The sequence below is a fragment of the Oncorhynchus mykiss genome, chromosome 1 (assembly GCF_057628025.1).
Source record: "Oncorhynchus mykiss isolate SJ-2025 chromosome 1, ASM5762802v1, whole genome shotgun sequence".
In the NCBI taxonomy this organism is placed as follows: Eukaryota; Metazoa; Chordata; class Actinopteri; order Salmoniformes; family Salmonidae; genus Oncorhynchus; species Oncorhynchus mykiss.
Window position 1 is genome coordinate 50,736,486 of NC_143022.1, and position 23,913 is coordinate 50,760,398.

The 23,913-nt window shown below is 42.2% G+C and overlaps 1 protein-coding gene across 26 annotated transcripts in view; it reads right to left on the bottom strand.

The window, feature by feature from the left end:
- Positions 1 to 23,913, bottom strand: part of LOC110524343 (suppressor of tumorigenicity 7 protein homolog) — an 81,778-nt gene that overhangs the window by 4,383 nt on the left and 53,482 nt on the right. For 8 of the 26 annotated variants that reach the window (XR_016495603.1, XR_016495606.1, XR_016495597.1 and 5 more), the window contains 12 exons: positions 7,885 to 7,967; positions 6,308 to 6,467; positions 5,515 to 5,569; positions 4,898 to 5,013; positions 4,534 to 4,609; positions 3,968 to 4,122; positions 3,704 to 3,801; positions 3,026 to 3,132; positions 2,516 to 2,588; positions 2,094 to 2,196; positions 931 to 1,081; positions 530 to 622 (listed from right to left, as the gene is read on the bottom strand). Coding sequence is in view for 8 of the 26 variants with exons in the window: in XM_036979294.2 (XP_036835189.1) it covers positions 530 to 622; positions 931 to 1,081; positions 2,094 to 2,196; positions 2,516 to 2,588; positions 3,018 to 3,132; positions 3,704 to 3,801; positions 3,968 to 4,122; positions 4,534 to 4,609; positions 4,898 to 5,013; positions 5,515 to 5,569; positions 6,308 to 6,467; positions 7,885 to 7,967 (1,278 nt within the window). In the remaining 18 variants the exon portion in view is untranslated. Of the gene's footprint in view, positions 1 to 489; positions 623 to 930; positions 1,082 to 2,093; positions 2,197 to 2,515; positions 2,589 to 3,017; positions 3,133 to 3,703; positions 3,802 to 3,967; positions 4,123 to 4,533; positions 4,610 to 4,897; positions 5,014 to 5,514; positions 5,570 to 6,307; positions 6,468 to 7,884; positions 7,968 to 23,913 lie in introns of all 26 variants that reach the window. The other 18 variants (XM_036979309.2, XM_036979294.2, XM_090233433.1 and 15 more) reach the window with 5 other exon arrangements.

Sequence of the window (23,913 nt, forward strand, 5' to 3'; positions counted from 1 at the left end):
TTGTTAAATCCACTTCAAATCAGTGTCGATGAGGAGACAGGGAAAATAAGAATTTTTAAGTCTTGAGACAATTGCGACATGGATTGCATATATGTGCCATTCAGAAGGGGAATTAGAAAGAAAATATTTAAGTGCATTTGAACCGGGTATGGTAGTAAGTGCCAGGCGCACCGGTTTGTGTGTGTCAAGAACTGCAACGATGTTGAGCGTGAAAAACCCAGCAGGTTCCTATGTGAATCAATAATGGTCCACCACCTAAAGGACATCCAGCCAACCTGACAAAACTGCGGGAAGCCAACATGGGCCAGCATCCCTGTGGAACGCTTTTTACACCTTGTAGAGTCCATGCCCCAAAGAATTGAGGCTGTGCTGAGGGCAAAAGGGGAGGGGTGCAACTTAATATTCATGTTTTGTACACTCAGTCCATACATACATACATACATACATACATACATACATACATACATGCATACATACTTTCATACATACCTACATACACACACAAACTTGAATCCAGAGCGTCTCTTACTTGGTAGCAGCTCTCTGTCTGCGGTCTCGGTGCAGATGGGGTATGGGTAGAAGAGGTGGCCTTTCTCCAGAGGGTAGGGGATCATTCTAAAAGCTGGGGAGGACAGAAGACAAAGCATTCAGAATAGGTACAGTCATGTACAAATGTTTGTGTTGAGCCAAGAAGTGGGTGGGGGTGGGGGGGTCTGGTTATGCATCAAAATGGAGTTCCGTGAGAAAAAAAACTTTAAAAATGTTTTATTTTAATCCCTGCCCTTGAAATGTGTACGTTTGTGTGTGTGTGTGTGTGTGTGTGTGTGTGTGTGTATATGTGCATATTACAGAGTAAAGGCAAAATGTGAAACACAACAAGCTGTTATGGCATATAATGTAAAGCTGATGGTGTGTGTGTGTGTTACTCACTGCCCTCCCAGGTACAGTGGAGCAGGTTAAGGGCCCCCTCCACCCTCTTCCAGTGCTGCAGGTGAAAGAAGGCGTAGGCTATGGCCTCACTGTCCCCTCGCTTCAGAATGTGCTCTGGGGGCAGTATTAAACTTTTCATTTCTAACAGGTACTGTGGAGAGAAGGCGAGGGGGGGCAGAGCGAGAGTCAGCAGGGACAATAGAAAATGAACAACAACATAAACATACATACTTTTTAATGCAAAGTTATACCAGTTATCTTACAACCTGGAGAACATCAATCAGCATTTCATTTAAGTAGCATCATAAGAAGCACAGTAGTTGTAATGTTAGTAGTACACCAAACAAAAATATAAATGCAAGGAAAAATTGAAATGAATTAATTAGGCCCTAATCTATGGATTTCAAATGGCTGGGTGGGCCTGGGAGGGCATAGGCCCACTCACTTGGGAGCTAGGTCCAGCCAATCAGAATCAGTTTCTCCCAACAAAAAGCCTTTTTTCCCCTTTTCTTACTGACAGAAATACTCCTAATTTTCATCAGCTGTCCCGGTGGCTGGTCTCAGATGATCCTGCAGGTGAAGAAGCTGGATGTGGAGGTCCTGGGCTGGTGTGGTTACACGTGGTCTGCGGTTGTGAGGCCGGCTGGACGTACTACCAAATTCTCTAAAACGACTTTGGAGGTGGCTTATGGTAGAGAAATTAACATTACATTCTCTGGCAACAGCTCTGGTGGACATTCTTGCAGTCAGCATGCCAATTGCACACTCCCTCAAAACTTACGACATCTGTGGCATTGTATCTTGTGACAAAACTGCACATTTTAGAGTGGCCTTTTATTGTCCCCAGTCCGACGTGCACCTGTGTAATGATCACGCTGTTTAATCAGCTTCTTGATATGCCACACCTGTCAGGTGGATGGATTATCTTGGCAAAGGAGAAACGCTCACTAACAGGGATGTAAACACATTTATGCACAGAATTTGAGAGAAATAAGCTGTGTGTGAGAGAAGGGCAAATTTCTGGGATCTTTTTATTTCAGCTCATGACACATGGGACCAACACTTTACACGTTGCGTTTATATTTTTGTGTTCAGTGTGTGGAGGTACAGTAGCAATAATGCTACTAGCAGTGTTAAGTGCGTAGTCAATTGTTGTGCCTTACTTTGGGGACATGTGGGTTGAACTCCACAGCTCTGTGTATGGCTTCTACAGCATTCATCTCTGCTGTACTCAACCCTCGCCTTGACGCTGCCTCTGGAGAAAACCTGCATGGGGAAGAAAGGACACTCTCAAAGATGGGTGTGTGTGTGTGTGGGTGGGGGATCAGTGTGTGTGTGAGAATGTGGATTATTGAGTGTATGAAAGTGTCAACGTGTGCGTGCCGGCAGGCATAAGGGCTAAGAAAAAAATGTGTTTTCACAATACACAACTATTTTAAAATAAAATGACCCCTAACCCATTTCAAAATGCAAGTCACTCAATACCATTCTCTCTGCGTCGCACAAATAGCCCCAGGCTAACTTTTAAATACTAATCCAGGTACTCCGCTTGGTGCCAATTTAACAGTAGTAAAAGGATACTCACTTGTCCGATACCGCCCTGGCTTTGAGCAAAGCTGCTGTGTAGCATATTGTTGCAGATTTGGGTAAACTAATATCTGCGAGGAGACAAAGCAGACATAAACAGTGTTAAGTGGAGGAAAAATAACAATTACACACAACAAAATGACAGTAGACAGGGGAGAATAGGACAGTTGGGATAAGACACAGAAGGGTTTACAAGGTGTCAGGATTTTACTACAATACAGTCTCACTTTACTTCAAGTCATAACGGTTAGAAGTATTCATCTATTATCAAATTATTTGCATTTGATGACTTTCGTTATCTAATGTCTGTCATACAAACTTCCCCTTGCGGCTGGTCGTCTAATCCACAGAAATACAATCACAAGTGACATTGTTAGCGCTGCATAGATGTCTGTTATAGAAGCATTCGAGCGTCACCAATAAGCAACGATTAACGTGGACTCTTTTCACTCACTGTGTGTGTGTGTGTGCGCGCGCGCGCCAGTGTGTGTGTGTCCTACCGTCGTACTTGGCTAGTACGGCCTGTACGTCTGCGTAGTTCTGTAGCTCTAGCAGCGACTCCAGCAGGTTCTCATGGATATTGAACATACTGAGGAGAGGGAACTCCTTCATTAACTGGAAAACATACAACTGTTGTTACATGTAATACCGGACAGGCAGTGAAACACAACACAGTCAGCAACATGAGTTTCAGTTAACCCCCGCCCAGTCCCACACAGCCTCACACCTAGCCTGGTCCCAGATCTGTTTGTGCTGCCTTGTCGTCATCCCCTTTTTACTGTCATGGCAGAATTGGCATGACAATGACCATAGGGGATGGCATGTGACAGCACAAACAGATCTGGGATCAGGCTACCTCAAACACCCCCCCCATCCACAGGCCCCATCAGGCCTACATGGTCTATCTGAGATGGTAGAATTTATTAGAATTTTTCTTTTTTTACATTTACTGATACATGTCCTTTTCAAATACCCCAAATTGAATGAATGTCAGAGAATATCACCATTGAAAATGTATCGTGACTGAAAACGTGGGCATATAAAAACGGGGCAAATCCTAACTGTCACTCAAGTACAATTTTCACTTAGTCCCCCGCCCCCCCTTGGACTAACTGAACATTCAAACTAAAGTGGAAACTAGGATTCACCTGTAACACCCTGGCAGCTTGGCGTATACTGTACTTACGTCTCTCATCATTTTGACAGCTTCTCTGGTTCGTCCCAGCTTTCTAGAGCACATGGCCAGTCTCCTCTTAATGTATACCAGAACATTGGTGTCCCTTCCTGAGAGACACAGCACAGTTATTTTAGCTGGTGTAACAGACACACGGACACATGCACATTCAGACGAATCTGTCAGTGGGCACCCACGAATGCATTTATTTGCGTATATGTAAGCGTTTGAGTGCGGGTGCGTATGTCCGACTGCGTGTGTGTGTACTCTACTCACTGTGCTGTGCCTCATACTGCGCTCCGTGGTGTTGAAGCTGTTGGCTGCGTCTGTAGCAACCTTCTCCTGCCTTCACGGCCTGTTTGAAGAGCTTCTCTGCCTCCACGATGGTGGTAGCCTCCTCCTCTGCCAGCAGGATGTACGCTGTCGCACAGCTGAGAGGAACAGAGAGATCATTTTGGGGGGGAAATGACACAGCAGAAGATGGCATAGCTGGAGGATACAACAGGGGGAGACCAAGTACCTGCACTAAGCAAAAATATAATAAAAGAAGAGAGTAATGTGCAAATCTGCTGTTTGCACAAGTCAGAGGTAGGCCAATAACCTACTATATTAGCTACAAACAGTATTTTATGTGTGCATCTTACACTTTTCGTTCGGGTTGTATACAGCAGAGATGTGGTTGAATCCACTTCAGTCAATTGAGGTGAAATTATATTTACAAATGATTTATTAATGAAGAGTCCTCGTGGAGAAATAATGGGATTATTTACACTCATGGGTGAACTGAGGCCAACCACGTTACACGGCATGATAGCGCTGTAGGTGAAATAAGCACTACTCACTCCTCTAGTTCAAGGGCTTCGTGTGCGGCAGAGATGCGTGCCTGTGGGTTCCTCTCTCTCCACGCTTTCTGCATTACTGAAGACACAAACACATTAGTTTGTGTTATTGAGGTCAGAGAGGTCATGACAGCACTTGTGAACATGAATCAAACCTTCCTGGAGATGGGGTGAGATTGACTGTGTGTGTGTGTGTGTGTGTGTGTGTGTGTGTGTGTGTGTGTGTGTGTGTGTCTGCACATGTGTGAATGCACGTGTGTGTGAATGTGTGTGAATGTGTGTGTGTGCGCGCGTGTGTGAATGTGTGTGTGTGTGTGTGTGTGTGAATGTGTGTGTGTGTGTGTGCGTGTGTCTCTGTGTTCCTTACTGGCGTCAGCTGGCCGGAGGTGGTCCGAGTCACATGTGAAGAAGGTCTGGTGGTCTTGTGCCGAGAGATTCATGTCGTAGTACGTGAGTGGCTCTCGGCCCGTCACCCACGTATACCTGGAGGGCGCGTGCACACACAGTTAAAAGTTTTTTTTTTTTAAGTCTAGGGGGTGTGAGAGAGAAAGAGAGAGGTAGGTTGAAGAGAAGACAGATGAGAAGAGCGAAAGAGAAAAGAGAGGTGGAAAAAGCTGATGAGGAGTCACGAGGCAGCACTGATCTAATTTACGAGTGTGGGCTCCTGGTGAGGCAGGGATTCTCTCAACCTGTTGGCATTAAAGCTGACACCATGGGACAGCATATCAGCCCCAGCCATTGCTACCAATTCTCCAGGGAGAGAGAGCGGGAACACATAGCAGGGCAGAGAAACAGAGAGAGGGAATGAGGGAAGAACAGAAAACAGGTTGGAAAATAGTGAAGAAAACAACGGATCAGAGGTTGAGAGAAAGAGAGAGACAGAGAGAATCAGGAGTTATTGAGGGAGTGAGGGGGATGAGAAGAAAACAAAATGGAGAGTGAGGGAGGAGAGAGCTAGAAAGGGTGAGGGATCATGTGACTCACCGGTTATACTCCGCCCCTCGAAATAAATTCAGTGGATTTCGCCATACTTTACATTCTGGGGGAACAAAAGGAGAAAGACATTGTTTGGGTGTGTCAGACAAAGTAGAGTCCTAAGTGTACCTCTGAGCAAGCTAGGGATCAAGTGTACATCATGATACTCCTACCCTAAAGTACCTTACAGTAAGACCATCTCATAGAGTCTATAAACTTTAGGTCCGTACTACCAGACTGCGTCCCAAATCCACAAATAAAACACCACTAGCCAGTTGTCATCTTAAAATCACTCTCCTTTACCAGACAGAGGGATTACAACAGCAAATAATTGTAAAGCCATTTCTCCAATCATGCCGTGTTGATTCAACACGGCCCAGATAATCCATTTAACCCAACAAAAAACACACACGCATTGGATTTCCTATTGGTGTGGGAACGAACAATAAGGCTCTCTATGGTACTGAACGCTCTATTTGGCTGTCGTAGGCCTACATGCCTCTAATCAAGTGTGTGGGCAAAACAAAGAAGACTTCTATGGTAAATGCTCTATCTGGTACCTCTACTAAGTGAGCTGGGTTGCGTCTCTATACTTCTGGCTGTAGTAAACGCTCGAGCACAGTGGTTCCCAACCCTTTTGTCAGTTACTGTACCACCAACTGAATTCTGCTCTGCCCAGAGTACCCCTGAAGTACCCCCTCGTGTGCATTTTACCAATAGGGCTATGATCTCATGAGCCTTCCAAGTACCCCCTGTGGATAGGCCAGGTGCTCTACCTATCTAGTAAAACTCAGAGTCTTACCGGACACACTCTGTCGGTTGGAGTCTGCGTCGCCGTTACTGCTGTTGGAGTTGGTTGGGGAGCTGTTGTCCACGCCGCCCAGCAGAGGGCGCAGGTGGCTCACTGACACCTGCTCGATGAAGGAAGTACCGTACTTCCTGAAGTACCACCACTCAAATATCTGATGGGACAGACAGGAGGCAGTTCGTTCGGGGATGATTCAGCAGGGTTCGAGCCATAGAGAAACAATATGATACTTATATGTATGTGTTCTATTCAGTTTTTATCTCCATCTCTACATTCAAAGACTCAATCATGGACACACTTTCTGACACTTGTGTCTGCGTCGCCTGATCTTTTGTTGTCTCTTCCTTTTTGCCCTTCGTGCTGTTGTCTGTGCCTAACATTGTTTGTACCATGCTTGTGCTGCTACCATGTTGTGCTGCTACAATGTTGTTGTCGTCGTGTTGTGTTAGGTCTCTCTCGACGTTGTGTCTCTTGTCCTACATTTTTAATCCCCCGTCCCAACAGGATTGCTTTTTGACTCTTGGTAGGCCGCCATTGTAAACGAGAATGTGTTCTTAATTGACTTGCCTAGTTAAATAAATAAAAAAAGGTCAAAAAAAATATTTTAATCCGTCTTTAGGGCTTTCAGTCCAATACCATTTGGGCTACTTCATACGACTGAGACGTTGTAATAGTGTCTTATTTTGGTATGCTGCTTTAAGTACAACATAACCCAAACTAACATAGCATAATGTTTGGAAGTTAGCGGTCTAAATACTGAAGTTATGAGACAAATTGCATGTCCGATACACATTTATACAGAAGTTGCACACAGGCAATCAACACATCAGATACTTCTGTTTTAGCATGGCCTAATCAAGACAAGATGCCCCCGACATGCAACTCAGACTCCGTGTCCGCAAACACGCACACACTCCTCGACCTTAATAGTTTTAATGGTCTTAATCCATACACACCAACGGTATCGCTTTCATATCTAGGCTACGTCTAGAGCTGGCGATGGAGTAACGTACTGTCCTAAAGTGACCACTCAATTATCTAAACCTCTCCAGTCTCCACTGACTGTAATTCATATAACTGATATGCATCTGTATTGCAACACATCACAGCCGAGCCCAGTACACAGAATTTCTTCTCCGCTGTAATTATTCATAGGACACATTAAGAGGCCTGTGAGACACGTCGTCGCTGCCAGGCGGCTAAACAAACTGGCCAGTCTACGGAGAGAGGTAGGGGGTTCGCTAGCTTGTAGCTCTTCTCTTTTTCTTCTCCTTGTAACGAAGACCACTGCAGCACAGTTCAATCACTGTACTAGACAAATGAGGGCTCAACTTGGTGATCCTGTGTGGCTCAGGTGGCAAGAGCACGGCGATAGCAACACCAGTGTTGTGGGATCAATTCCCACTGGCTTCACATAATATTTAAGTGTAGTGTAGGCTCCGCACTCCCTGTGCTGTAAGTCAGTTGCTTTGGATAAAATGGTCTGCTAAATAGCATAGATTATCATATAATAAAATGTACGTACGTCGCTTTGGATAAACGTGCTAAATGGCATAATATTATCAACTTACCAGTATGAGTCCAGATATCAAGGAGGAGGTCCCCGTCAAAGCCACGTAGAACTTGGGGGTTAGGGTGTTCAGAAACATGCTTACTATAGAGAAGACACAGAAAAACAAACACTGTTAGCATTTCTGTATAAAAAAAAAAAAGAGGCAAAAACACATTTCCGATACGAATTTAACAAAGCTGCATTGTAGCATAAATCCCTTCGATTACCATTATATTAGGCTATATTCCAGCTAGCTATGATACGGTAGGGTCGTTCCATCTGATTTCAATCATTTTCGGACTGCACACCTTTTGATTTAAAGAAACCTTTCAAGCTTACAAACAGGGTTGCTATTCAAGGATTTATTGAAAAAAAAAAATATATATATATTTATTTGTTGTTTAACCGTCAATTATCTAAACGTATGAACTCCGATTTTTCTCATTTTCACAAATGTTGTAGCTTAGACCCTATTTGACATCTGATATATTTGTGTTATTCCCATCATCAGTTGAGATACCGCATAACTCTTGAATACAGGGTGTGTTTCATTTCAATCAAAGAAAGATAATTCATAGAATGGACCTATCCCTTCAGACCCCTGCAATTTAGCTGGTATACCATTAACATTTAATGAAACTTTAACCTCCAATTACTACCAGTAAGATGTCCATCAATCCCCCCGCCGTCTATTCTATTATCTATATTTCTATGATTTCATTAGATTTCCTATGGAAGATTGACAGTTTAACTTATAACAATGGATATTCTCACTCAAGTCACTATTCTCACTCATGTGTGGACCTCCAACCATCTTTGTGGCAACATTTTAAAGTTGATATTGTAGCTTTATTCACATTTTAGTACATTTATCAGTCAAAACATGACACCCACCTTGTATTCAAGAGTTTGCTGTGTCTCAACCGATGACGAGCATAACAACACCTCAGAGGAGGTAAAATAGGGTTTAAGCCTCCATACAGTACCAGTCAAAAGTTTAGACACACCTACTCATTCAAGTGTTTTCTTTATTTTGAATATTTTCCACATTGTAGAATAATAGTGAAGACATCAAAACTATGATATAATGTAGTAATCATGGAATCATGTAGTAACCAAAATATTTGAGATTCTTCAAAGTAGCCACCCTTTGCCTTGATGACAGCTTTGCTCACTCTTGGCATTCTCTCAACCAGTTTCATGAGGTAGTCACCTGGAATGCATTTAGTTCCACTATCATTTGTTTTTCAACAGGACAATGACCCAAAACACACCTCCAGGCTGTGTAAGGGCTATTTGACCAAGAAGGAGAGTGATGGAGTGCTGCATCAGATGACCTGGCCTCCACAATCACCCGACCTAAACCCAATTGAGATTGTATGGGATGAGTTGGACCGCAGAGTGAAGGAAAAGCAGCCAACAAGTGCTCAGCATATGTGGGAACTCCTTCAAGACGGTTGGAAAAGCATTCCAAGTGACTACCCCATGAAGCTGGCTGAGAGAATACCAAGAGTGTGCAAAGCAGTCATCAAGGCAAAGGGTGGCTACTTTGAAGAAAATATATTTAGTTTGTTTCACACTTTTTTGGTTACTACATGATTCCATATGTGTTATTTCATAGTTTTGATGTTTTCACTATTATTCTACAATGTAGAAAATAGTAAAATAAAGAAAAACCCTTGAATAAGTAGATGTGTCAAACCTTTTGACTGGTAATGTAAATGAACATTAAGATTGTTTTGGGGGGAGCATTTATGCATTTGTAGAAAATGTACATTTAATCTTAAAATCATTTTTTATTTATGAATCATAAAACAGTTTGACAACCGTGTTTTTAAGCTTTCAAATGATATCAAACTCAACCATTCATCTTTTTCAGTGATGAAGACACAAGGCTCGTGGTAGGGGGGCGCATTCAAAATGCACTCTCTCCTGAATGTCTCCTGAATGTTTTGGGAATCTAAAAAGTAACTTTCTGACCACTTGTACCCAATGTTCCCTCTAATATTTTTCGTCACTGAGCAAATTTCAGGTCTGTTGAGCGCAAACTTGAAACTTGGGAAATTTCTGGTTTGCGTTTACTGTGAACACTGAGGCTGCACCCACTTTAATTTACTGTTTTAACCTCTTAGAGCTCTAGGGGCGCTATTTCATTTTTGGATAAAAAACGTTCCCGTTTTAAGCGCGATATTTTGTCACGAAAAGATGCTCTACTATGCATATTCTTGACAGTTTTGGAAAGAAAACACTCTGAAGTTTCAGAATCTGCAAAGATTTTGTCTGTAAGTGCCCCAGAACTCATTCTACAGGCGAAACCAAGATGATGCATCACCCAGGAATTAGCAGAATTTCTGAAGCTCTGTTTTCCATTCTCTCCTTATATGGCTGTGATTGCGCAAGGAATGAGCCTACACTTTCTGTCGTTCGCCCAAGGTCTTAGCAGCATTGTGACGTATTTGTAGGCATATCATTGGAAGATTGGCCATAAGAGACTACATTTTCCAGAGGTCCGCCCGGTGTCCTTTGTCTAAATTTGTGCGTAATCTTCAGGTGCGGTCATTTTCTCCTGGGATTCAGGAGAGAAAGCATGTGTCCAAGAACGATGTATCAATGAAGAGATATGTGAAAAACACCTTGAGGATTGATTCTAAACAACGTTTGCCATGTTTTCAGTCGATATTATGGAGTTAATTTGGAAAAAAGTTTGCGTTTTGAGGACTGAATTTATGGATTTTTTTTGGTAGCCAAATGTGATGTATAAAACGGAGCTATTTCTAATACACAAGGAATCTTTTTGGAAAAACTGAGCATCTGCTATCTAACTGAGAGTATCCTCATTGAAAACATCAGAAGTTCTTCAAAGGTAAATGATTTTATTTGAAGGCTTTTATGTTTTTGTTAATGTTGCGTGCTGGATGCTAACGCTAATGCTAACGCTAAATGCTAACGCGAAATGCTAACTCTAGCTAGCTACTTTTACACAAATGATTGTTTTCCTATGGTTGAGAAGCATATTTTGAAAATCTGAGATGACAGTGTTGTTTACAAAAGGCTAAGCTTGAGAGATGGCATATTTATTTCATTTCATTTGCGATTTTCATAAATAGTTAACGTTGTGTTATGCTAATGAGCTTGCTGATAGATTTACACAATCCTGGATACAGGGGTTTTTTCATAGCTAAACGTGACGCAGAAAACGGAGCGATTTGTCCTAAACAAATAATCTTTCAGGAAAAACTGAACATTTGCTATCTGAGAGTCTCCTCATTGAAAACATCTGAAGTTCTTCAAAGGTAAATTATTTTTTTGAATGCTTTTCTGTTTTTTTGTGTAAATGTTGCCAGCTGAATGCTAATGCTAAATGCTACGTTAGCCATCAATACTGTTACACAAATGCTTGTTTTGCAATGGTTGAGAAGCATATTTTGAAAATCTGAGATGACAGTGTTGTTAACAAAAGGCTAAGCTTGAGAGCTAGCATATTTATTTCATTTCATTTGCGATTTTCATGAATAGTTAACGTTGCGTTATGGTAATGAGCTTGAGTCTGTATTCACGAACCCGGATCCGGGATGGGGAGATCAGAAAGGTTAACAGTGGCCAAGTAGGCTTCTGTGGCTAAAAACAACGGAGAAAATGCATCAGATAACATTTTAACATGGAAATAGATGTTCTATCATTCAGCTCACAGTAGCAGCCAATGCAGGCCTACATTCCATGAGACTGAAAAAAACATGCACGGCTTGACATCAACCAATTTATCCATTTGTCATTTTGCTGTGTTGTTTGATGCAAGAAACCACTTGACAAAATAAAACTCATTATTATTCCCACACTATTATTACAGAGAATCAGACAAATGATGCTACCCTTTGCCGATTGGCTACTTAGCTTATTCAAGCCGGTCTCAAAATTAAACACCGCCCCTTTAAGACAAAAAAAAAAGCGCTTCACCTGACTCGCTTTTTAAAGATGGCTAGAAATGCACACATTTTGTGCTCTTGTAGGGAGCAATCACTCCTACATTGCTGAATACAAATTATCTATAACTGGGCTAATAACTCATTAACTAGCAAAGAATATGAACAAATGTGCACACGTGCAGCTCTCGCTTTGATCTCAAAACAAAAGCAGAATAATTGCGAATTGCGAATGGTACAAATCCATATATAGCAATAGCCTATTTGCATATAAGCCTACTGCAGCTCTGATCGGTTATTGCGAACTGGTCTGTGTAGAGTACGGGCCTGAGTTGTGCCCGTCAATGCAATAGAATCCTACTACGATGCGCTCTGCCTACAACAAAATCTCTTGCCTAGTTCGTTGTGTTTCGGTATGTTGCATTTAAAGTGGCTAATATTGCATTGATTCGATCACAATTCCCACAGTAAAGGGAAACGTTGATCGCGTTAACTAACAGGGGAAAACTCTAGAAAGTTGAGTGAAGTTCAATCTCATGCGTCTCTGCCGGCAGTCCCTGGGGAGCTGCCCGGAGCTTAGAGGGAACATTGCTTCTACCATGGGCAAACACGTATAGAAGGTTTCGTTCAAATCAAAAGGGGTGCAGTCAGAAAGTGATTGAAATCATATGGAATGACCCCGTATTGAGGATCTCATGATAAAGGGTTTTAACACACACTCTTTCATGCAACACGACAGGGGAGATCAGCACAGTGGTGTCAGTGTTAAGGCAATGTCACAATGTTCACTGCTAGGTGGGCTAGCCATCATACACATGACTAACATGGGATACACCACACATGGGATCAGCCTAGGCTAAAGCCCCCTACGCAGACTGAAGAGGCAAATCCTTAAAACCAGATCATCCCATAATTAGGTGGCCAGTGATGCAATCTGTGGGAGTTTTTGGCCTGGATGGTGGAATGTGGATACTGTAGTAGTACGCCAGAATGTACCGTACATCATGTACTGGCAAGAAAAAAAGATGTGGAAACACAATGCTGGTAAGGTGAATGATGTAAAAACTGGTTTCAAATTGGTTTTAGGCAGATGGGCAACAGAACTAGGCCAGGCGTCTGTATCCACGTCATTTATGGTAGGGGAAACACTGGTGTAGTTGTCAGTGGCGGTAGATAACAGGGTGGTTGGATGCCCGTCTAGACCAGAGGGTAGCTGGGTGTCCCTTCTCAAGGAGCCAGTTGAGGAGAGAGAGAGGCTGGGACAAAGACACCACTCAGACATGCCTCGCACCCTTCTATTAACCACACACACACACACGGCCAGTCCATCCTACTACTACACTGCAGCACCAGCTGTAGCTATTCCACCCTCTGGAGTGGCTTCCTTCTCCTCCTGAGAGGGTAGCATTATGGAGCAGTCAAAGCCTCACCGACCTAAAACAGGCTACAATCTATGGGAGAGGAAGTTACCGGATGGAGATAGAGTGGTGAACTGTAGGCCTATGTACATGTGTGGGGGGGGGGTTGCGTTACACCTTGTGTACCGGTGAAGATACAGCTGTCCTCCAGTGTGTACAGCCCCGTGAAAGATTGAATCTGTAGGATGATGTTGTTGCAGAAGCGGATGCAGGTTCAAGTCTGTCTGACCTCATAACACAGAGGAAATGAAACGTCCACGTGTGATGAATAGGACTAGATGCAATGATTCGTTTTGGGTCTTGGCTCAGTTGAGTTGCATTATAATTGACACTGCAACATATTACCAGCTCTTCACTCAAAGTTTCATTATTTCATCAGTAAAAGGGCAATTAAGATCTAGCTGGCCCACCACCGGTTGCACCATGTCTACAGAAAATGTCAACTGGCTTAATAATCAAGACAACAAAATGTCATTGCAGACCAGTAGATGCGACCTCTAGTAAGGATGGGACACCCGGGTGACCGCTGTTCTGATCAGAATGATCATGGAAGCAGGACACGCTCGCAGAAACGTTGTGTAAATACCAAATATACCACAGAACATGCATGCGCCAGTTCACGCGCAACAGTTGGCCTTTAGGAAAAAGGCAGCAGCTGCAGATCCGACTTTTTCTGAATCTTTAATCGGCCTGACTAAAGAACCTACAGGATCCCTAAACGCATCTGCGGATGACGTTCTGCGCAGGTTTACAGTGCCTTGCGAAAGTATTCGGCCCCCTTGAACTTTGCGACCTTTTGCCACATTTCAGGCTTCAAACATAAAGATATAAAACTGTATTTTTTTGTGAAGAATCAACAACAAGTGGGACACAATCATGAAGTGGAACGACATTTATTGGATATTTCAAACTTTTGTAACAAATCAAAAACTGAAAAATTGGGCGTGCAAAATTATTCAGCCCCTTTACTTTCAGTGCTGCAAACTCTCTCCAGAAGTTCAGTGAGGATCTCTGAATGATCCAATGTTGACCTAAATGACTAATGATGATAAATACAATCCACCTGTGTGTAATCAAGTCTCCGTATAAATGCACCTGCACTGTGATAGTCTCAGAGGTCCGTTAAAAGCGCAGAGAGCATCATGAAGAACAAGGAACACACCAGGCAGGTCCGAGATACTGTTGTGAAGAAGTTTAAAGCCGGATTTGGATACAAAAAGATTTCCCAAGCTTTAAACATCCCAAGGAGCACTGTGCAAGCGATAATATTGAAATGGAAGGAGTATCAGACCACTGCAAATCTACCAAGACCTGGCCGTCCCTCTAAACTTTCCGCTCATACAAGGAGAAGACTGATCAGAGATGCAGCCAAGAGGCCCATGATCACTCTGGATGAACTGCAGAGATCTACAGCTGAGGTGGGAGACTCTGTCCATCGGACAACAATTAGTTGTATATTGCACAAATCTGGCCTTTATGGAAGAGTGGCAAGAAGAAAGCCATTTCTTAAAGATATCCATAAAAAGTGTCGGTTAAAGTTTGCCACAAGCCACCTGGGAGACACACCAAACATGTGGAAGAAGGTGCTCTGGTCAGATGAAACCAAAATTGAACTTTTTGGCAACAATGCAAAACGTTATGTTTGGCGTAAAAGCAACACAGCTCATCACCCTGAACACACCATCCCCACTGTCAAACATGGTGGTGGCAGCATCATGGTTTGGGCCTGCTTTTCTTCAGCAGGGACAGGGAAGATGGTTAAAATTGATGGGAAGATGGATGGAGCCAAATACAGGACCATTCTGGAAGATAACCTGATGGAGTCTGCAAAAGACCTAAGACTGGGACGGAGATTTGTCTTCCAACAAGACAATGATCCAAAACATAAAGCAAAATCTACAATGGAATGGTTCAAAAATAAACATATCCAGGTGTTAGAATGGCCAAGTCAAAGTCCAGACCTGAATCCAATCGAGAATCTGTGGAAAGAACTGAAAACTGCTGTTCACAAATGCTCTCCATCCAACCTCACTGAGCTCGAGCTGTTTTGCAAGGAGGAATGGGAAAAACATTCAGTCTCTCGATGTGCAAAACTGATAGAGACATACCCCAAGCGACTTACAGCTGTAATCGCAGCAAAAGGTGGCGCTACAAAGTATTAACTTAAGGGGGCTGAATAATTTTGCACGCCCAATTTTTCAGTTTTTGATTTGTTAAAAAAGTTTGAAATATCCAATAAATGTCGTTCCACTTCATGATTGTGTCCCACTTGTTGTTGATTCTTCACAAAAAAATACAGTTTTATATCTTTATGTTTGAAGCCTGAAATGTGGCAAAAGGTCGCAAAGTTCAAGGGGGCCGAATACTTTCGCAAGGCACTGTATATTCTCTACCTTACGCGTAGAGAAAAGGCTACTCAGGCGAATGGTGATCGCGTAATACATTCAGGTCAAAGCTGAATCAATGTCTGCAAGATCACATACATTACAGAACCAAAATATAATAGCATAGTATATTGTTACCGTAAGACAAAAACACCACCGCATTCAATAGTGAATAATATAATTTGAAGTTTTACCAGTGAAAACTTCCATGCAGCATACCAACCATTTCATCACAGCATTTAGATCTTGAGTTATACATTGTTGTTTTGAAGTAGCCTACAGTGTGTCGTTTTGAATTATGTACTGAGAGCAAATTCTGAAGTAGACGGTGTTACAGCATGAAACAACGAGAATCTCACTGCTGATAATCTGAGGTACTCACAGTGGGAGATCATTCCCTCTCGTTAGAACAAAAGCAGTACCTGCTGCGAGCCGAACTGGTAAGAACAAACTTAGCAATTCACCTTGTATAATTGCAATGCTCATCAGTGGCCAACAACTTGACTTTGAAACAATTAGAGTGCACAAACTACCATGCACTGGTGGACTTACCATTAGACAGAAGAGGCCATTTCCTCAGGCCTCACATCATCAAGGTGCCTCACGAGCTGGCCATTAATATTTACTTTATTTCATTAAATTACAAAAATGATATACAGTACCAACTCATTCAAGGATATACAGTATATATACAGTACCTACTCATTCAATTCATTTTTTTTAGACCTTTAACTACATTGTAGAATAATACTGAAGACATCAAAACTATGAAATACCACATATGGAATCATGTAGTAACCAAAAAAGTATGAAACAAATCAAAATATATTTTATATTTGAGATTCTTCAAAGTAGCCCCCCTTTTCCTTGATGACAGCTTTGCACACTCTTGGCATTCTCTCAACCAGCTTCACCTGGAATGGTTGAAGGATTTCCCACATATGCTGACCACTTGTTGGCTGCTTTTCCTTCCCTCTGTGGTCCAACCCATCCCAAACCAAATCAATTGGGTTGAGTTTGGGTGATTGTGGAGCCCAGGTTATCTGATGCAGCACTACTCCATCACTCTCCTTCTTGGTCAAATAGCCCTTACACAGCCTGTAGGTGTGTTGGGTCATAGTCCCGTTGAAAAATAAATGATAGTGGGACTAAGTGCAAACCAGATGGGAGGGTGTATAGCTGCAGAATGCTGTGGTAACCATGCTGGTTAAAAGTGTGCCTTGAATTCTAAATAAATCACAGACAGTATCACCATTAAAGCACCCTCACACCATCACACCACCTCCTCCATGCTTCACGGTGGGAACCACACATGTGGAGATGATCCGTTCACCAACTCCGTCTCACAAAGACACAGCAGTTGGAACCAAAAATCTCAAATTTGTGCTCATCAGACCAAAAGGACAGATTTCAACCGGTCTAATGTCCATTGCTAATGTTTCTTGGCCCAAGCAAGTCTTCTTCTTCTTATTGCTGCTGTTTAGTAATGGTTTCTTTGCAGCAAATCGACTATAAAAGTTGTTTTTAAGCTGGCGCCGAAGAGGATGGTTGACAATTTACAGTGCCTTGCGAAAGTATTCGGCCCCCTTGAACTTTGCAACCTTTTGCCACATTTCAGGCTTCAAACATAAAGATATAAAACTGTATTTTTTTGTGAAGAATCAACAACAAGTGGGACACAATCATGAAGTGGAATGACATTTATTGGATATTTCAAACTTTTTTAACAAATCAAAAACTGAAAAATTGGGCGTGCAAAATTATTCAGCCCCTTTACTTTCAGTGCAGCAAACTCTCTCCAGAAGTTCAGTGAGGATCTCTGAATGATCCAATGTTGACCTAAATGACTAATGATGATAAATACAATCCACCTGTGTGTAATCAAGTCTCCGTATAAATGCACCTGCACTGTGATAGTCTCAGATGTCCGTTAAAAGCGCAGAGAGCATCATGAAGAACAAGGAACACACCAGGCAGGTCCGAGATACTGCTGTGAAGAAGTTTAAAGCCGGATTTGGATTCCCAAGCTTTAAACATCCCAAGGAGCACTGTGCAAGCGATAATATTGAAATGGAATGAGTATCAGACCACTGCAAATCTACCAAGACCTGGCCGTCCCTCTAAACTTTCAGCTCATACAAGGAGAAGACTGATCAGAGATGCAGCCAAGAGGCCCATGATCACTCTGGATGAACTGCAGAGATCTACAGCTGAGGTGGGAGACTCTGTCCATAGGACAACAATCAGTCGTATATTGCACAAATCTGGCCTTTATGGAAGAGGGGCAAGAAGAAAGCCATTTCTTAAAGATATCCATAAAAAGTGTTGTTTAAAGTTTGCCATAAGCCACCTGGGAGACACACCAAACATGTGGAAGAAGGTGCTCTGGTCAGATGAAACCAAAATTGAACTTTTTGGCAACAATGCAAAACGTTATGTTTGGCGTAAAAGCAACACAGCTGAACACACCATCCCCACTGTCAAACATGGTGGTGGCAGCATCATGGTTTGGGCCTGCTTTTCTTCAGCAGGGACAGGGAAGATGGTTAAAATTGATGGGAAGATGGATGGAGCCAAATACAGGACCATTCTGGAAGAAAACCTGATGGAGTCTGCAAAAGACCTGAGACTGGGACGGAGATTTGTCTTCCAACAAGACAATGATCCAAAACATAAAGCAAAATCTACAATGGAATGGTTCAAAAATAAACATATCCAGGTGTTAGAATGGCCAAGTCAAAGTCCAGACCTGAATCCAATCGAGAATCTGTGGAAAGAACTGAAAACTGCTGTTCACAAATGCTCTCCATCCAACCTCACTGAGCTCGAGCTGTTTTGCAAGGAGGAATGGGAAAAAATGTCAGTCTCTCAATGTGCAAAACTGATAGAGACATACCCCAAGCAACTTACAGCTGTAATCGCAGCAAAAGGTGGCGCTACAAAGTATTAACTTAAGGGGGCTGAATAATTTTGCACGCCCAATTTTTCAGTTTTTGATTTGTTAAAAAAGTTTGAAATATCCAATAAATGTTGTTCTACTTCATGATTGTGTCCCACTTGTTGTTGATTCTTCACAAAAAAATACAGTTTTATATATTTATGTTTGAAGCCTGAAATGTGGCAAAAGGTCGCAAAGTTCAAGGGGGCCGAATACTTTCGCAAGGCACTGTACATGCCCGTAACCAATTGTGCTATTTAGTTAATTTTCTTGCATTGTTTGTAACTTGTTTTTTTAACTTATTTGGTACATAATGTTGCTGCTACCGTCTGATATGACCAAAAATAACTTCTGGACATCAAAACTGGGATTACTCACCACGGAATGGAAGAAGATATACTGCTCTCCGGGGAACAGGCCCAGATCACCGTAATTTGCGTTAAGAAAAGACAGAGGAAAAGAGGACGCGGATCGGACTGCCTTTTGAGAATCCGTAGCCGAGCGAGAAAACTCCCACTGCCAACAATTGTACTTGCTAACATGCAAGCATTGGAAAATACTGATGACCTATGATTACAATTATCCTACCTATAGGGAGGAGGTCAGAGAACTGGCAGTGTGGTGCGAGGACAACAACCTCTCCCACAATGCGAGCGAGACAAAGGAGCTGATCGTGGATTACAGGAAAAGGCGGGCCGAACAGGCCCCCATTAACATCAACGGGGCTGTAGTGGAGCGGGTCGAGAGTTCCTTGGTATCCACATCACCAACGATCTTTCATGGTCCAAAAACACCAAGACAGTCATGAAGCGGGCACAACAAAACCTTTTCCCCCTCAGGATACTGAAAAGATTTGGCATGGGTCCCCAGATCTTCAGAAAGTTCTACAGCTGCACCATCGAGAGCATCCTGACCGGTTGCATCACCGCCTGGTATAGCAACTACTCGGCATCTGACCGTAAGGTGCTAGAGGGTCACGCGTATGGCCCAGCACATCACTGGGGCCAAGCTTCCTGCAATCCAGGACCTATATAATAGGCGGTGTCAGAGAAAAGCCCATAAAATTGTCAGAGACTCCAGTCACCCTAGTCATTGACTGTTTTCTCTGCTACCGCACGACAAACAGTACCAGAGCGCCAAGTCTAGGACCAAAAGGCTCCTTAACAGCTTCTACCCCCAAGCCATAAGACTGCTGAACAATTAATCAAATGGCCACCGGACTATTACATTGACTTTGCTTTTACACTGCTGCTACTCGCTGTTTATTATCTATGCATAGTCACTTCACCCATACCTACATGTACAAATTACCTCTAACCTGTACCCTCGCACACTGACTCGATACCCCCTGTATATAGCCTCATTATTGTTATTATTATTATTATTATTATTATTGTGTTACTTTTTTATTTGGTAAATATTTTCTTAACTCTTCCTTGAACTGAACTGTTTGTTGGTTAAGAGCTTGTAAGTAAGCATTTTACGGTAAGGTCTACACGTGTATTAAGCGAATGTGACAAGTAAAGTTTGATTTGAGAAGATTTTATTTTGGATTCACGCAGTCTCCCCTGAGCAGTTGATGTTGAGATGTGTCTGTTACTTGAACTTTGTGAAGCATTTATTTGGGCTGCAATTTCTGAGGCTGGTAACTCTAATGAACTTAGCCTCTGCAGCAGAGGTAACTCTTCCTTTCCTGTGGCGGTCCTCAGGAGAGCCAGTTTCATCATAGTGATTGATGGTTTTTGAGACTGCACTTGAAGAAACTTGAAGAAAGTTCTTGAGATTTTCCGCATTGACTGACCTTCATGTCTTAAAGTAATGATGGACTGTCGTTTCTTTTTGCTTATTTGCTTATTTGAGCTGTTCTTGCCATTATACGGACTTGGCTTTTACCAAATACGGCTATCTTCTGTGTACCACTCCTACCTTGTCACAACACAACTGATTGGCTCAAACGCATTAAGAAGTAAAGAAATTTCACAAGTTAACTTTTATCAAGGCACACCTGTTAATTGAAATGCATTCCAGGTGACTACCTCATGAAGCTGGATGAGAGAATGCACAGCTGTGTGCAAAGCTGTCATCAAGGCAAAGGGTGGCTACTTCAAATAATCTCAAATACAAAAATACATTGATTTGTTTAACACTTTTTGGGTTACTACATGATGACATATGTGTTATTTCATAGTTTGATGTCTTCGCTATTATTCTACAATGTAGAAAAAAGTCAAATAAAGAAAAACCCTGGACTGAGTAGGTGTGTCCAAACTTTTGACTGGTACTAATTCCATGGTAAAAATTATTAGCTTCATTATCTCTCTCAGATATAGGACAGTCACTTCAAAACATTCTTCCTTTTGATTAAATGTTTGACCGTTTTTCCATGTATAAATCTGTTATTTCTATGGGACAAATGAAATGTTTCATCCCCAAAAATGTTTTAGAAAATGTTGATACCTACAGGAGCAAAATTATCCTTGAAAACACTTCAAAGTTTCTAAAACTGTTAAACTAATGTCTGTGAGTATAACAGAACTGAAATGGCAGGTGAAAACCTGAGAAAAATCCATCCAGGAGTTGGGATTTTTCTGTGTTTGTAGTTTTCCATTGACTGCCTTTTCAGATTCCATTGATTTAGGACTCAAATTGCACTTCCTATGGCTTCCACTAGATGTCAACAGTCTTTAGAAATTGTTTCAGGATTGTATTCTGAAAAATGAGGGAGTAAGACCACTCTGAATGAGTGGACCAGAGGTTTTTCATGCGCACGACCGAGAGCGCGCCTTTCTTGTTTTCCTTTTATATTAATGAAGCTTTTGTCCGGTTGAAATATTATTGATTATTATAACTAAAAACAACCTGAGGATTGATTATAAACATCGTTTGACATGTTTCTACGAACTTTACTGATACTTTTCGGATTTTTCATCTGCCTGTTGTGACTGCCTTTGAGCCCGTGGATTACTGAACAAAATGCGCAAACAAAAAGAGGTTTTTGGATATAAAGAGGGACTTTATCGAACAAAACAAACATTTATTGAGTAAATGGGAGTGATTCATTTTATCTCTATTTCCGACTTGTGTAACTCCTGACACCGTGGTTGGATTAACAATAAATGTATCTTTAAACCGATGTATAACACTTGTATGTTTTCTGCATTTTTATAATGAGTATTCCTGTTTTTGAATTTGGCACTCTGCAATTTCACTGGATGTTGGCCAGGTGGGACGTTACAGTCCCACACCCCCTAGAGAGGTTAAACAGCATCATCATTACACAGGTGCAACTTGTGCTGGGGACAATAAAAGGCACCACTAAAATGTGCCGTCTTGTCACACAACACAATGCCACCTCCAAAGTCGTTTTAGAGAATTTGTCACTATGTTCAACCGGCCTCACAATCGCAGACTACGTGTAATCACGCCAGCCCAGGACCGCCACATCCGGCCACTCAGACAGCTGATGAAACTGAGGAGTACTTCTGCCTGTAATAAAGCCTTTTTGTGGGGAAAAACAAATCTGGGTGGGACTATGCTCTCCCAGGCCCAGCCACTGACTGCGCCCCTGCCCAGTCATGTGATATCCATAGATTACGGCCTAATGAATATTTAAAGTGACTAATTTCCTTATATGAACTTAATAAAATCGATGGAATTGTTGGATGTTGCGTTTATATCTTTGTTCAGTATAATTAAATCACATTTATGTGCTAGCTAGCGAATATGCTAACTTTAGTTAGCTAGCTAAACATTTGGCTATGAACTGGCAGTATGGGATTGGAGAGTGAATTAAATTGTTTCTTTGTCATCTTGCTAGGTAGTTATCTAGTGGTTGCTATCTGGCTAGTATCAACAAGGGCTTTCTACACAATAGCAACACTAGCGCAGATAGATTAAAATCTAGATCATAAGCAAAAATGCACAGATATGCTTGGCCAAACAATGCTACTGCCACCTTCTGGTTTGGAGTATTTTAACAAGGCTGATGACTTCCAAGATTTTTGCTGTGTGAACACAAGATATTGAACAGAGTGCCGGCAGTCAGAGGTCCTGTCGGCAGGCAAACATTTGACAATCCTACCGGTGTGTCTGAGCTTAAACAAACCAGCGTAGCCTACATGTGTATTGTGCCTAGTGGCACACTCTGTTGAGTTTTGGCCACATGAGAGAAAAATACAGTGGCGCTGGTGTTTTTCGTCTTACAGTAACGTTATACTATGCTATTATATTCGGTTCTGTTATGTAGAATATTGTCATTATGTGATCTTGCAGATATTGAGATTCAGCTTTGACATAACTTTATTAAACAAGCACCATTCATTCGCCTGTTCTCTACGTGTGGAGAATATACACATGTGCAGAATGGATTAGCCTTGTGCTTCCCAACAACAATGACCAAGAACAGAATCAGGTCTGCGTCACCAATGTCACCCTACTCCCTTCAGAACCCCATGGGCCTTGCTTCAAAACAGTGCACTATATGGAGAATATGGTGGCATTTGGGACACAGACCATGTCTATCTGTCAGGAACACTGATATCCTCATCTAGCTCTATGGCCCTTATGTATACACAGCTATCAGTTAACTCCAATGTTTGAAGAAGGACACATATATACAAAACAAACACACGCATGCCCAAGAGCAAACAATCACACAAGTACAAATACACTCACAGTACAAGTTCATATGAACAGGCACCTAGGCTTGCCAATATACTGAGCAAATTGTTGAGTTCATGAATAAAAAACTAACAGTACGACTCGGTGTATGTACTAACTGTACAGTACACTATCAAAAAGGCCATTGACCTAGAAGTCTAGCCCAAAAGAGACATCACAGAAAAGATCACCATTTCACCCTACTCAAGCTGTGTAAAGAGAAGCTGACGCACATTATGTAGGCTACAATTCACCTTCCATTTCTCAGTGACATCTGTCTTGATGACAGTCAGAGAAACACACCACAGGCAAACCACACACAGTGAGAGTCAAGGCAATAAAACCTTGCCTAAGAGCACACAGCACACAATTTGCTTGAGGGCCCCCTAGCCCTCCTTAGTCCAGTTTCTTTGTACGTGATAGGCATCTGTATTTGAGTGACAGCTGCTCAGGCCAATCATAATGCAGGACTGCCCTCTCTCCAGGCGCCGAAGACGTGGATGTTGATTAAGGCAGCTCTGATTCAGAGAGGTTGGGTTAAATGCGGAAGACACATTTCAGTTGAATGCATTCAGTTGTACAACTCACTAGGTATCCCCCTTTCCCTTTAGTAACATTGTAGAATCAGGAGGGGGGTCTGTAACCAGCCACTCAGCCAATCAGTAGCTCTCATTTAAATGTGGGGGTGGGCTTTTCTTTCACCTCTGCATGAAACAGGTAACCATGACA